Source organism: Cataglyphis hispanica, chromosome 21 (genome assembly GCF_021464435.1).
Source record: "Cataglyphis hispanica isolate Lineage 1 chromosome 21, ULB_Chis1_1.0, whole genome shotgun sequence".
In the NCBI taxonomy this organism is placed as follows: domain Eukaryota; kingdom Metazoa; phylum Arthropoda; class Insecta; order Hymenoptera; family Formicidae; genus Cataglyphis; species Cataglyphis hispanica.
Window position 1 is genome coordinate 3,910,561 of NC_065974.1, and position 15,490 is coordinate 3,926,050.

General features: G+C 37.2%; 2 protein-coding genes and 1 non-coding gene across 9 annotated transcripts in view; 2 read left to right on the plus strand and 1 right to left on the minus strand.

The window, feature by feature from the left end:
• Positions 1 to 15,490, plus strand: part of LOC126857516 (ETS translocation variant 1-like) — an 83,083-nt gene that overhangs the window by 60,053 nt on the left and 7,540 nt on the right. For 2 of the 6 annotated variants that reach the window (XM_050607010.1, XM_050607011.1), the window contains 4 exons: positions 5,375 to 5,462; positions 10,238 to 10,349; positions 13,059 to 13,112; positions 13,874 to 13,933. In XM_050607010.1, coding sequence (XP_050462967.1) covers positions 5,375 to 5,462; positions 10,238 to 10,349; positions 13,059 to 13,112; positions 13,874 to 13,933 — 314 coding nt within the window. The remainder of the gene's footprint in view (positions 1 to 5,374; positions 5,463 to 10,237; positions 10,350 to 13,058; positions 13,113 to 13,873; positions 13,934 to 15,490) is intronic. The other 4 variants (XM_050607012.1, XM_050607013.1, XM_050607014.1 and 1 more) reach the window with 3 other exon arrangements.
• On the minus strand, positions 830 to 4,243 carry LOC126857527 (solute carrier family 25 member 44). 2 transcript variants are annotated; one of them, XM_050607034.1, is made up of 5 exons: positions 3,992 to 4,243; positions 2,912 to 3,227; positions 2,505 to 2,812; positions 2,221 to 2,407; positions 830 to 2,144 (listed from the first exon to the last, which is right to left on the minus strand). In XM_050607034.1, exons 2-5 carry the CDS (start codon positions 3,084 to 3,086, stop codon positions 1,825 to 1,827), a joined length of 990 nt encoding a protein of 329 aa, XP_050462991.1. In that variant the 5' UTR covers positions 3,087 to 3,227; positions 3,992 to 4,243; the 3' UTR covers positions 830 to 1,824. The 2 variants fall into 2 exon arrangements, with proteins under 2 accessions (XP_050462991.1, XP_050462992.1); XM_050607035.1 differs by lacking the exon at positions 3,992 to 4,243 and adding an exon at positions 3,897 to 3,925.
• On the plus strand, positions 13,249 to 13,321 carry Trnak-uuu (transfer RNA lysine (anticodon UUU)). The gene has a single exon. It is a non-coding gene; the product is annotated as a tRNA-Lys (tRNA).

Consider the following 15,490-nt stretch of genomic DNA (forward strand, 5'->3'; position numbering starts at 1 on the left):
TGTGTCATGTGAGACCACGTGTTCATGAATCATCTCGCATGTACAACAAACAAAAATTCAAGCAATTTATAATATCTAAAAATTAATGTATACATATACAGATAGAGATGATGAAACGTAGTTCATTAGAGAGTCTTATGTAAATGTATGCAATATTTCTTATAGCTATATTTTTTATTTCTCATTAATCAAACGATTATAAACGATGCGATTGATCCTAATCGTGGTCTTAAAGTAAAGATTGTAGAATTAACTTGAGCCGTACTTGAGTCTCTGGCATTTGACGTTCGACGTGACGCGCATTTGCATGTTGCAATTATGCAATTATAACTTTCATCGCTCGCACGAAGGTCGTTTCGCTTGGATCCGATTAATCGACCGGTAGGCGTTAAGCTCGGCCCTGGAATAATTCATGCATCCTTAGGCCGCGGCAACGATACCGGCATAGGTAAAATCGCAGCGCCAATCTGGCGCCCAGTCATCGGCAGGAGATGTCAGATTGATCCACTCTACGGTGCATACCAATCGATACATCGTTCACTCGTAGAATAGGAACTCGGGAACGCGCGTTGGTCTTTGTCTATCTTCGTAGGTTCGTTCAACCTCCGATTTGCATATCGGGCGAGTTAATTTCAATGCGGTGCGCTAATTTGCCTAGCTAGTTGCGCTTACATCGCACCGAGAGGGGCCAATTTTCAGTCATTATCATGCGCGTTAATTAAATTAAACCTATTTATATTCAAATGAAAAAAAAATTACGTACGCTTTGCGATCATAAGACATTATAAGGCCGTTCGTTTTCAAGTGGAAAATAAGCGGCTGCACGCAATTTATAATGTAGATGATAAAATTTATTCATATCCTCTTAAGATTTATCAGGGATTTCAATCTTTCCGTATGTACATAAACAGTATATGGATAGCGGTATTAAATAATCTTGTTTCTTGAGTTTCTTTACAATACAAGTATATGATATATCGATATTTCATCTCTCTGAGCTAGTAATCCATTTAATTCAGATATTACATTCTAAATTTGTATCTTAAGGACGGCCGGCATATATACGTGCGTACACATTACATGCCTATATTTGACTAGGATTCTGTGTGTATCTATATATCATTTTATCATTAACACATCTCTCTCAACGTGAGCACGTATCTAATATATACAAGCCGTCTTTAAAACACGAATGGGAGCATATTTATTATATTTATATCACAGTAACATATCTAATATATGTTACAAAGTTTTGTACTCCATCTGACACATAACGGTAGCGTACAAAATGCGCATCATTACATTTACATAAATAATTCACCTAGTTGTCACTATTTCATAGAGTTCTGTTAGAATTCGAAGCCATCGTTTCATGTACAACAAAGTATCTTTTTTCGAATTTTCTATTTTTTTTTTGTGACTATAATGTTAAATTGCAGTGCGTGAATTTGGGCGAAAAGCACGCACATGACCAATTTTATTTATTCAAATATAACGAAAGATATAACTTTTTTGATCGCTATATAAAACATACTGTAATTTAATGATATAAAGAACATGATTTTTTTTACTGCATAGCCCTGCATAGAAAAAATAATTCTTTTTTTTTTTTTTACGCGAGAATCTCACTCTCTACAGGATATTTTTATTATGGTATAGTGAATTTGCTAATTGATTTATGACCAAACTTTTTTTTTGATGCGTAGAAAGTGATATTGATGACATATTGATTGGGCGCATCGCGGTTGTATAAAAAATTGTGGATGGAATGTACGCCATTCCGTCCAGTTTGTGTAAAATTAATCGTAATAGTAACTCTGGAGCTCACCACCGGATGTAACTCTTGTACTCCTCGGTTATGCTCACTCTCTTGATGGTCTCGTATCCTAGGATTATTGAAAAACTGAAGCACGCGGATTGCACAAGTCTCGCGGAAAGTCCTTTGGTGAACATAAGTAGTCCTTCCTCGATCCATAGTATCCTAAACGCACTAAGCATACTGTCTAATCGTTGCACCTGCAATCTTGCTCTCACGATATCCAGGGGGTTCGTAATAATCGTGGTCGTAAAGCCTCCTAGTGTGCCCGCCACCGCCTGAATACATAGATGCGAAAACCATCCCGGAAGTACCTTTATAAGCTCGTCTAGAGGAAAAGAATAATGTGATAAATAAGTTATCTTTTTTTTTTTATTTGTTTAGAAGGCACAAAGTACGCTTACCCTGATAAACTGTGTACAATCCCCACCAAAGGGCGCTGTTAGGTACATACGCGCATAAAGACGCGATGTATCCTCGGTAGAAACCGCGATAACCATCCCTCTGATAGATCAATTTTATTATTTCGGCGGAGATTTGTGCACGAGTTTTTCCAGGTTCGAGGGTCAAACCCAACGGATTCATTCCCATCTGTGAAGAACGTATATAATTAATATTTCAAGTACAAATAAATATAAATCGCGGTTAAAGGATAAACCGAAAAATCTATAAAAACTTTGCGACTTACCTTATCCACGTATACTCTGCCGTGTTTAGTGCTATTGATCCCGAGAACCATTAAATGTTGACTGAGAACATCGAAGGGAACGACGATCGTTTGTCCGACTAAACTCGCAGCACCACCAGCGATCAAAGCTTTAACCTTCGAGTCAACACGTCCGAGGGGTGTATCCTGCGTGAGCAGATGACGTACACCCTCATATGTCGATACATAAAACACTCCGGAAACAATTTGAATGGAGCTTATCCAGAAGCCTCTGTAAAGGCCCGTGACGCCTTCGACTTTGTAAATTTTTCTACACGCGTCTATCATACCTGTGTCATTCCATGAAAGAAGCAAATCATATATCACATTTGTAAGAATATTATTTCTTCTACAAATAATGAAATTGATTCGATGTCGAAATTAATTACCGTTGTACATGTGATTTTGCCTCTGCACTTGAAGCCGAGTCTTGATCACTGTCAGAGGATACAGACAGCATCTGACCGAGAACGAGGACAGCATGCTGAGCGGAAAGAACTTGGTTTTGTCCATCATGTCCCACTCGATGGTGCGGATGAACGGTGTTGCCTCTACCGCGGACATTTCTCGGATGAGCGCAGATATAGTAGTTTGTAGCGATAGATGAATCAAGCAGGTAGATTCGCGGAGGATTTGGTCTAACCTGATGATGCCGCATATCTCATCGATATATTATGAGCATTAACGCCCAAAATTTCATAAAATCTGTAAATATGTAAATATTATATTTACGATTTAAGAGAAATCAGTCTAAGATTATAAAATATTATTATTTAATTATAGAGAAAACAGCTATCATAGCTAAGAAATTAGGTTATCCTAACCTCAAAAGAAACCTTTTCGACATTATACGATTACAGATAACGTGACGATAATACATACGTATTACAAATTTGAATTCTGATTTTAGCATTGGAATGAGAGAAAACTGTAACATTGTTCTTGTACGTAAATGTGTCTTTAATATATCAAGTCGTTATGTCAATTATGCGCAAAACGTCAAAGTGACATTTCGGAGTCGATCGATAGAAAAACGAATATTATAAAAATTTTAAAAATATTTAACCAGATTTAATGCGTTTACACGTAAAGTAATGGATCTAACAAAAGAAAGAAATAACAATTAATAATTTAATGCATAACAATTATGTATTCGAATTATGTGTGCGATGTTACACGTCAACAATTTATGGCTCCGAAATTTTCTGCATAAATATTTATATCACTCCAATCTCTTATAGTCATAAAAATTAATAAATGTAAAAAATTAATTAATTAAAATCAAGTAACTCTATCTTGATTCTCATTTAAATCTATAATTTTGCTAGCAAGTGTGTGTGTAAAAGATTTTATAGTTAATAATTTTTGGAGTACCGTCAGTAACAAAGGCAAACATATCGACGTCACATTATCAACCTAAATTCACAATGAGAGATGCAAGTCATTCACAAAAAATTGTCGTTACTTACAATGATGTAATATATTGCCGAGATGATTTACCCCAGAATTTCCTTCTTGATATTCGCCCGCACACGGTCAGGAATAACCGATGTTTACAACATGATCGATGCGTCAGTCGCCCAGTCGCGTATCACGTCAACTCACTCAATCCATTTTACAACACGAGCTCATTTTCACTCGCAATTTCGTGACCGCGAATTAGCAAATGAGATAGCAAAATAAGCCGTGAAAAATTGTGAACCACACATTCAGCAAGCACGCACGCGTGTATCTTTTTCTAGTGGTGACATCTTGATGATGAAATCTTGTTGCCGAATGTCATCGCCTTTATCAGCAGACGTACAAAGCGATAACGTCTATTGATAACGAATATTTGCCGTAACCGACTTTTAATCATAATGTATAAATTTATAAAAAAGTAACGTGATTGCAGGCAAGTTTAATTCTAGACTAATAATTATTTTTCTGTGGATAGAAAAAAAAATATAATTTAAGTGACTTAAATTTAACAGTTATATATGTTGAAAAAATATATATCATACACACAATTATTAATTAATTCTAAAGTCTTTTATTTAGTTGGGATAAGCTCTCGTTTTGAGATAATTATTGAATAGAGATTATAATTTTTTATATAAAATCTTCTGGACATATCTTTGTGTCTTCTATTATTATCCAGATTAAAACAAAAAATAAAAAAATTATGATTTTTACATTTTGCTATCATATTTTCACATCAGTTTTTATATTATTTTCTAATCAATTGATCGTGTTTAATTTATTGGGCATAGATGCCCGATTTTTTTCAACAATTTTGCAAAATATGCAAAGTTTCTCCGAGAAAAGTTAATTTTACCTTCGTAATTTTATCGCGGATTATTTTCTGGAACCCGTACATTCATTCGGGCTGACTTGAAGTTTTATTGGTCGTACGGCGCGAATATCTCTATCTATGGCGATCGAATCGAATTTGCGAAACTCGCTGCTGCGGAGAACCCAATGCTCTCTCTCGCGAGATGCAGCATCATCCCTCGTATCTCGAACGTGTGTGTCGCCAATGAATTTCAAGCTCCGCCCAGCACCCGGTTGCAATGGTCCAAGGAAGCGAAATACGCGCAGGACTGAATTCTACGTCACGTTGGGGGCGTACACCCTGCCGGAGACACAACCCCCGGCTCCGACCGCGAGGGTGGCTCACCCCCTTGTTCGCAACGAGATCAAATCACCCGATTCAGTGCTATCTTCGATCTTCGCGCCGCAACACCAGCAACGATCGACGAGGTTGTGTCGCTTGTGTCGCGCCAACTCGGTTACGTGTTTTTTTTTTCCTCCAATTGGATCGGCGAATTTGCTCGTCTTTTAGTGACAAGTTTCTCGTTTGATAAGAATAGGCCGGGGAACGAAACGGCGAGCCGCGAAGTTATGATGAACATTGCGGATCAGGAGGTGCCTGCTGCGACAACGGAATTGGCGGGCTTAGTAAGTAGTTGAAAGTTTATTTATTTTCTCAAAAATAAGGCTTTTATGATCGATAAGGGCTCTATCTAGATTGACAAGTTTATAGTGATCTTTATCAATCGATCAAAATTATTCTTTAATTTGAAAATTTGTATAACATTTGATCAGCTTTATTTATTTATATGTATTAGAGCGAAGAATAAGTTAGATATACATCTAGATAAAGTCATCGCATTAAAAAAAGATATACAAAAAAAAAAGAATTATTCTATTAATTTAATTATTACATTAAAAGAGGAATTTTATTTTATAATGCATTAATCAAGTATAAATACTTATACTACAATTAGACGGATTGCGATGTGTCGCCTTTTCTAAAAAAAAAAAAGTGAAATGTCAAAAAAATTAATCAAGTCATTTTTTTCTTATCTCGGTAGTGTTATGTGTAAGAATTTTTATAACTTTATAAACCATAATTTGAATATTAATAACAGAGTATTAATAAACATACCAACTTTATTGATGTCAACCACGAAGACATGCGAAAAATTTATTGTAACTTATAGTGATTTAATTGTAATCGGAATGATTTATTGTGAAATCTTTTCGATATTCATCTCCACGCGCTGTCAGGAAAAATCTTTAATATACAAAATAAAATGCAAAATAAAAATATAATGAAATAAAATTTATTTTATTATATTTATTAATATAAATAATTAATAATTAATTAATATAAAGACAGAGAGGCCGAATAAGAGAATAAGATTGAGGAGGAAGACTTGTGTGTATGTATAATAATTATATTCAATTATAAAAATTCAAATAGATTTGATCGATTCTCTTTACCGCGCCTTTATTACCTCTTTATCAAATTCAACTCGTAAAAGGAATATTTAAGAAAACTCGGAAAACGCATTACCGTCGCGAAAGTGTTTAAGATCCATTAAGAGAGCACCGGCGCGTAAGGGCCATCGCGTTCCGTTCGATCCGGATATCCGGCCTTCCCCGAAGTCGGGCCGCTTCGACGTACAATGGGAGTCATCCTTACCGAGTGCGGCACGAGATCCGGGATCATCGCGCGTACAATGCCAACCACTCGAGAGATGATCGCTCGACGACCGGGTGGCGAATTGCCGCGGCACGCGCCTCCACGCTCCGCTGGCTCGTCCCACGGGTGTGCCACCCCTTCTGTGTCCTCTAAACACGTAATTGTCACCGTTATATTCCCCGCGTGCGTGCGTGCCACCACCGTGACGACGACACGAGTATCCGCGGGTGGTCAATGGACACGCGCGGGGAGGGGATGACTCGGCGAGAGGGGCACCCGCGAGGCACTTGATTTATGTTTGTTGATTCTAAAAATCAGCCGATTCCCACACACTCGTCCTCCCCCTCCCCCTCCCCCTCCCCGGCCACCTCCGTTGAATCGGCGGCGCCGTTTAATTGACTGCCGCGAGATAGCATATGTCGCCACTCGAGTTTCCCATGATTAGGGACGACCTTCTCGGGGATGGGACATGCTGCGGAATTATCGCGCTGGATGTTTAGCCGCTCACCTTGATTGAATTCTCCGTAGAACTGGCTAATAATATTGCGTACGGTCATTTTACTCGGATTTAATCTTCTAATCTTTTTAAACATCTCTACGATGTTAGTAATCATCTATTCGCAAATAGATAGCTTATTTATTATACTCCTTTTCCCTTCACTCTCTTCTTTATGAATATAAAGAATATAATGAATATAAATTAATTAAATTATTATTATAGCACTTTAAAAGCGCCAGCCTAATCGATAGTTGAAGCGCGAAGATTTATTACTGTTCTTGTTATAGGATATCCATTTCATTTAGAAAACTTGGAATTCTTAGGAATTTTTATTTGGAAAAATCAGGAAAATTAGAGTTCTTTTACTGAATTTTTTTAAAAAAAAATGAAAAATATATTTATCTTACGAAAGCTATTTAGTTTTTTTTTTTAGTACATGTTCAAATCTACTACTTGAAATTTAAGTGACTTCATGTTTCTCCTTGTACGAATGAAAAGCATCAGAAACGAAAAAAATTTTATTTTAAAAAATTGCACCAAAAAAAATCATTAGAATATTTTTTTTACCTGAAATTTTGAATAAAAATATTTTATTTCTAGAAAATGGGGAAATTTTCAGACAAGATTTGAGTAGAAATACCTTGTAGTAAAATAAAAAAATATATTTATCACAAACTATTCTCTCTGAACTATTGTCGAGACTTAATTAGGACAAGAACAAAAATTTTCTTTTTCTCCAGTGCGATTTTTGCGATGCATTGAGGAAAGCAATTAGCTGATAAACTCGGCCGTTGTGTGACGCGTTCTTTAATCTCGAGATCTCTATATATTGTTCCTTTCACCAGGCATTGTCCGCCTTCTAATGTCCACCTCTGTTATTGTCTTCGCACCTCGTCGTTGCATGAGGGTAGAAAAAGACGGCAGGAAAACTTTCTTGGCAAAGTACACAGCGGGACTTCTCTCGCGTGTAATTGATAAAATTGACCGTCGCTGCTATTATTATCGGCACATAATTAGCAGAGAAAACCGGCTTTTATCTATTCATTGGATAAAATAAGACATGCATAAAATCGCATCTCATTAAAAATATTCCATGTACTTGTTTATATAAGTTTTCTATTTCAATAATAGAATTATTTCAGATTTATCCTTGCTCTCTCTAAGATTCATTCTTCATAATTTTTATCTCGATATCGTTGTCATATCTATTTTTAAATTGATTTAATGAAAATGTCATCGATTCAAGAAGTGACATAAGATTTTATCAAAGATCAAAGAAAATATTCACACTTTACTCCTCCATCATATGTTTCATTGATTGTAACAAGTATTAATATTGAAAAATTATATTTGGATAGCTTTAAATTTTTTTTTAATTATTTTAAACTTCTATTTTTGAAGAAGCTTTTTTCATACATATATTTGGAAACATGTATAATTAATACTAAAATTTACAATTATATTTGTACATATTATTTACTCTTAAGATGTGACAAATATAAAAATAAACAAGACTCTTGATCAATTCAAAGATATTTTTTTAACAAAATATATTACTTATAAATTTATTTCATATATAATATTTTATTATAAATACTTATGTCACTACGTCCATCAGTGATTATTCACTGCTTTTCAGTGATAATACACTGATTCCATTTAAAAGAGGGCATGTAAAATGTTCCCGCGATGCTTCCCGATCCGTCGGAGGAAGGGATACAGTTTCGCGATGCTCTCGATGACTTTATTATAAAGCGAACCGAAAGTGCGCAATTATTATACGAGGGTGGAGAACGTGAAATGGGGTGCCGTCGCCGCGACCCCTTCGTTGCAGCCCCGTCGCGAACGACGGGGCGTACCCTCGACTCGTCGTGGGTATCTCGTTTTCATGAGAGACACATAAACGCGCGTAAATAAACTCTCCTGCCGAATGCATTCGTCTAAAACGCACATCCGTGCGCTGGGAAAGGTCACGTCGGGCCTTTAACGTTAAATGGTACGCGCACTCCTCGTGTTTGCGCTTCCCGCTCACGCGTCATTGCCTGATTAATTCGCTGTTAAATCCTGTTTGACAAAAAAGCCCCGACGGAGATGAAGGATCAATGATTTCACACAAAGATTCATCTTGATGGTAAAAATTCACGTAGCCTAATTACTTTCGTGTTTATATGTCCATGCTGGGTGTAATATGTTAAATATTTAAATAAATTTTTATATATTTATAATACAGATAAATTTTTTTCTAAATTTGTTTGAATTGTTGTTTTTTCTTGCGCGCAAGTATTTTTAAAATTTTATCTCTGATAAATTAACTTATAGAACATATTTACTTATTTATACACACAATGCAAACATTCTTTATCAGCGTCAGTCATTTTTGCATTAGTAAAAATGTATGTGTGTGTATATATATATATATATATATATATATATATATATATATATATATATATAACGGTTTGGCAAGCGTATTAAACATTTAAGGCGGTAATAGTGAATGTAATTAAAATTTATGTCCAAGCGCGCGGATTACGGGCGCCATGCCATCACGGCAGCTAATTGCGGACGACGATTAATTGCGATCAAAGGAAAATCTCGAGGAGAAATTATGAACAAATAATGGAACTTTGAGCAGCGTGAGTCCACCGGATACTCGTTAATATCAATATATATATCCCCTATCAGAAATGTGTTCGCATTCGATAAGGGACAATTCATCTTCCGGACGGCGCACATTTTAGCCTTTTAATTATTTTATCACTTTATTAACTTAATTTTTACGTAATAGAGCGATCCTGTCTTTTTTTTTTCTTTTTAAATAGCGTAACTTTTAACGCACGATTTTTTGACGATTCGTATCCCCGCAGTTCGTAGTTAAATTTTACGGAGTCAAAGGCCCGAACGTCTACGTTATCGAAATTCCCAAAACCGGTAACTGAGTTTACCACTAGATTGCCCCGCAAGGAGGAAACCGTCCAATCGTTCACCGGATGTCTTCCTTGCCGCCTCTCTTACCCACCTCCCTCTATTTCTCACTGTGTCTTTCGCGCTCCTATATTGAGAGCTTCGAGCCTTACAATCACTTTCTGATATTAATTACATTCACTCTTTCATTCGCTGGTGTTTGATATTGCGATTTACTTTCGAAATACATAAATCGTCAAATGCGTAAAAGTAATAAATATTGTTAAAAATTCTTTATATATCTTACACTCAATTCATACTCTCTTCTCTCGATTGTTCTAGCCCGAAAACGGATTCGGCAGATTACCAGAGCCGCTTCAGACAGTCACCGGAGAATATTGTCCTGGCAACTACCCGGTGTCTCACACCACGAGCAATGAAAAACTGCACACCGGTGAGTAGAATTTTTAATAATTTGAATAATTTTAATTGAATAATTAATTTTTAAAAAATTGAAAGTCGATCGAATATTTTAATTACATGCGTATCGGTAAAGAGAAATATTCTCTCGCGCGAGCCTAGGGCAATAACTCTCATACGCGTGTCAGTCGGTTTTTTTCCCGAAAAGAAGTATCCACGAGCTGTAAAACTACTTTACGTCTTAACGAGCTTGCGAGGATGCAATCAAGGGAAAAAGGTGAGCGGGCAGAGAGAGACCGGTCGATTCTTCGATTCCCCCGGTCGTTCGACTTTGAAGCTCTTTGATACCGTCGTGGCTCGGAGATGTCGCGTTTTCATCGGGGGCGAGGCCTTCGATATACAGACGAAGCCGCTGTGCAGATCCCGAGAAGAGCGCACGCATAGTGAGGGAAGGGGAAGGGGGGAGGCACGTTTAGGAACACGTGCGGGGCGCGTACCCCGAAACGAAGCGCCGGCGAAGAAGGACGAGAGACGAGAGGGTGGACGGAGAGAGGGAAGGTGGAGCTATACCCCCCGAAGAGAGCCTGTCACTCGCAGGCAGCCGAGTCGATATCTTTATATAGTCGCATCAACGACAACATTATTTTCCAAAGGTCGCGGCGAGACGCGGCTGCACCGTGAAACATCGCTCGAGACAATCTCTGGTCGGAATACTTGCCAATTTACTTGGCTCGTTTTCCAAACTGCTCGGCCGACTCCATGTGTCTCCGATGCTAAAAATATACGAAAGTCTACATTATTACATATTTTCTTATATCAGTAATTTGACGATGATGCTTCTTACTTCGAGAGGAAATTTCTTCGACATATGTTGGTTATCCTGCTTGATAAAGCACGGATAAAAAGATTTCAGGACAAACTTTCTTGAAATATTCTTGAGATATTAATTCGCGCTGTCCTCCTCTGGCGCGATGATGCTTCTTCTTCCGGACGAGTCTTAGCCTTGACCCAGAAATGCGACGCCAATTTCTCGACACGAAATTCAATAAGTGACGTGTTATCACCGCAAAGACTCCCCTGGGGTGTGTCCCCGCAGTGGAACCTCTCCCCCATTGTACCCCCGTCGAAGAGAGTCGGCCGAACTACCCCGGCCGACGTCTGGCTGCAGTGATTGACACTTTATATCTAGCATTGGCATGCCGTGGTGCGGAGCCACCCAGGATGGACCACCTCCGCCTAACTCAATCACTGCCTATAATGCCGCAATTTCTCTATCATAATCGCGTTACGTCCCCTCCATCGCTCGATCCACTTTTCGACGACGATTCAGAAATATTGAAACTCCGCGCCGCGTCGCGATGACAGTTGGGAATATATTGTTGCTTGCTTTCCCCGCTTCTTCGTTCGTCTTTTTTCATCGCATCTGGAAGCGGCATTATAATAATTTAAACAATAATATAGCGGAAAAATTTAATTAAAAGATATGCAAAGATTTATAAATTAATTGTATACGTTTTATGATATAGATTATATTTTTTTGTTACATTAACTTCATTTCAATGATTTTAATTTGTAAACGTCAATTTATGGGGATAATTATTTAATATTATAGATTATATTGAATTGAATAAAAACAAAAATAAAATAGATATTTAAAAATATAAATTAAATATAATAAATTAAAATATAATATAAAATAGAATATTAAATATAATATTATTAAAGAAGCTTTTTGCTATTTAAATTATGTAATTCACCAGAGAAAAATTACAAGAAAAAATTTTTGAATTTTGAGAATTCTAGATACAAGATAATTAGCTTATTAAAGTAACGAATGTACATACTATAATCTTCTGATAAATAAATTTAATGCTCATCAATATATCAACTCTAAAAAAATAGCACTTGATTGCTGAGAAATGTATGTTGCTTTATGTTACACTTCTGATATCTTTTTGTTAATATTATTAAATATGACACAAATACACATACAAGAATTTTATGTCTGTGACAATAGCCATTATTCGGCAGTTAACAATAAATTCGTAAATCTCGATGATCATAAAATCATGTTACACGTATATTTAGACGTACTTATTTCGACGTGACATACACGATGACACGTACGCGAACCCTTGAAGTATCATCGCAGAGGAGAATATCTCTTTATACACGCGAGCAATGAGCTGTAGCGTAAGTAGATTCGATTCGCGTTAGACTGGATTCTGCCATGGAACAAAACGAGGTTACCACCAAGTGGCTACCCATGGCGAATTCTGGAGGTCCATTAAACGCACCCCAGGTTTCCACGCCGGCATTCTTATGCGCCCATTCACGCTGAAGGGTTTGTTTTTGCCTCTGATTCATTCGCAGCCACTCATCGGCAACACCGTTTGTCTTCCCGCATATCTCGCCGATCTCGATTCAGATAAGATGTATCTCTTTTTATCGAGGCTAGAAATATCCTTTTCCCTCATCCATCCACCTATCGTGTTAATTATCAAATATCTTTTTTTTTTTTTTTTGTTGAACACATTGTGTATAGGTATATCAATTAATCAAAAACAACGGAAGCACATGACGTGTTCTGTCAATTTTTGGCAAATACTGTTCAATGTTCAGTCAAACAAATGTATTTGCATTTTCGCTTGCCCTTTGTTTACTTTATCTTGCGATCAATAACGTAACTATATTAATACACACATGCGTACATATTAATTTGAGAAAAATTTATTGATTACAGGAAGCGAATTATACATGCCACAAGGCTACAGGCAGGAAACTTGGTTGCAAGACGGTGAGTGCTTTATTGTAAATTTTATTTCCATTTTATTTTGTAATTTACATAATAATAACAATTTAATTATCTCCTCTTCATTCATTGTGCACGAGTTTGGTTCGAATACGCCTTTAATCCCACGGAAGTTATATCCGCCCGGATAGCTCAGTCGGTAGAGCATCAGACTTTTAATCTGAGGGTCCAGGGTTCGAGTCCCTGTTCGGGCGTTATTTTTTGTACTTTTTCTTTTTTTGAAGAAATGCATGCGTCATTATTGAGAATTGAAAACCAAATAAGAAAGTAAAAAATTTTTTAATAAATTTACAATTCAAATATAGTTAATATATCAACGATAAGACTATTGAATATTCTTTCAATTATTAATAATAGCGTTATTAATAATAACATTTTTGTAAAATAATAATGATAATGATAACGGCAAAAATCGGAATGTTATTAAAGCTGTTATTACGAAGAAATTGTGCTATTGATTTTTAGAATTTAGAGATGTAGCATCAAATTATCTCTAAGCCACCAGCGAAGATAATTACGTACAGCCACTATTCTCTCGGAACATTAATTTTAATTACCTTGCCCAACTGCGATGTAATACGCGGTGGATGTAATGTAACGGACGATCAAAGGGGGATGATTTTGCCGCGGAACGGAAAATAGAAATTCTCGTTAGATATTCGCGAATAGAGAATTTTTATTCTATTAGTTTTATTAATTCCTGCTCAAATTATCATAAATTAATATGAAATATCTCTTGTTTGCAGGTAGCAGCTCCGAGACCGAAGACAGCGAACAGTACGTACCCGAGTTTCACCAAATGTCAAGTAAGTGCCAATTCTCTTGGCGTTTATTCTCCGTCTATCAGTGTCTCATCATCTGATCGTATGTCTCTCGAGAGTCGCGAAATTATTTAGCCGCGTCACATCAATACTCGACATCTGGTAATTCGTCTGGATAAATAAATCCGGGTTTGGAAATTCGCTAAACATGATTGGAGGATGTCAATCTCCGCTGAAATCACCGCGAAATCATGTATAGCGCGCGGAAGTGTTTCGCACGCGTCGATTCGGCTTCGGAATTGGTTGGAAAATCTGTTATCGCGCGCAGATGTCTAGACTCTCGCCTCGAGATATCGCATCTTCTCGACACGCTCTTCTGACATTCAACTACGTCAAAATATAAATATTATACTGCGGAACCGAGCCGAAACAAGGCAACGGAATCGGAGCGTCATGGAACATCATCGGGAATGATTGTAGAGAAGGAAGAATTAATTTATCGGGTGTTCCGTTCAACTCGCTTGATCAGCGAATCAATCAATGAGCAATGGGCGTTACACACCGCATCTACATCTTTAATTAGTCGCCGACACTTTCCACGCGCGTTGCGGTTTTCCCGTTCGACCATCACATCAATCTTTTTGCGCGCGAGAAATAATTTTTTTCGTGCCATATTTTTTTTTTTGACACGCTACATAATCATGATGTACATAATTCTCCGAGCGCAATATTGGTCCTTTATTAAAAACCGGCGAGAAGTCGCGCCCGCGGGGCAGAGTTCTTTTTAGCGTAGCTTAGATAGAGAGCGGGAAGAATCAACACGGGCGTTTGTCGGCGATCATCGATATCGGATTACGCGAGTAAGCACTTTATATTAAGTCAGCGGCGATTCTCTCGTTTTCTCTCTTTTTTTTTTTTTTCTTCATCTTTTCTCCGACGTTAACGCGGCGCGCGCGCGCGCGCTTATTAACGTCACTATCGACATCGGGTCGCGCGAAAATATCATTTTCCGCGACGGCGAACGTAATTGTTGTAATAGACAGGCAAAAATCGGACCCCGCCGCCGTGTATTTGACTTCTCTTCGACGTCGAACACATGAGAAGAGGAGCAGTTTACATTATTCCACGCGCGCAAAATTCGCGACGGTACGATACGTGTAATTCAGCGTCGAGCAGCATTGAACAAACGTATCGTCGAACATTTCAACCGGGCGAGAGCAAACACCCAGAGGGAATCGGGGGCTAGCTAATGTCTATATACACACACACACACGCATTCACATACACGCATGTGATTCCCAAGCGCCGCGTATATACATATATCTTCGCGTAATATTATATGTAGCTTGTGCGATGTATTTAGGATATTCATCTATATATGTACTTATATATAAAATATTAGGAATCGATATTTTTTTTATTTGATACATTAGAGTATGCAGTTTTTGAATACGATGAAGCGTTATCAGTATGTTTGAATAATATTAAATTAAAGAAAGTTGAGAAGTCTCTCGATAAAAGAAAGATAATATTTTTCTCGAAACATAATTTCTTTTTTTAACGGAAGCAGCGTATAAGGATAATAATTATTTGACGTCAAAG

Bases quoted from the DNA above. Each gene is read 5' to 3' on its own strand.
- LOC126857527 (XM_050607034.1), bottom strand. From the start codon at position 3,086: ATGTCCGCGGTAGAGGCAACACCGTTCATCCGCACCATCGAGTGGGAC. The intron at 2,408-2,504 runs GTAAGTCGCAAA...CGTTCTTCACAG, and splicing joins GCAGAGTATACGTGGATAAG to ATGGGAATGAATCCGTTGGG. The intron at 2,145-2,220 runs GTAAGCGTACTT...CTTTTCCTCTAG, and splicing joins ATTGTACACAGTTTATCAGG to ACGAGCTTATAAAGGTACTT.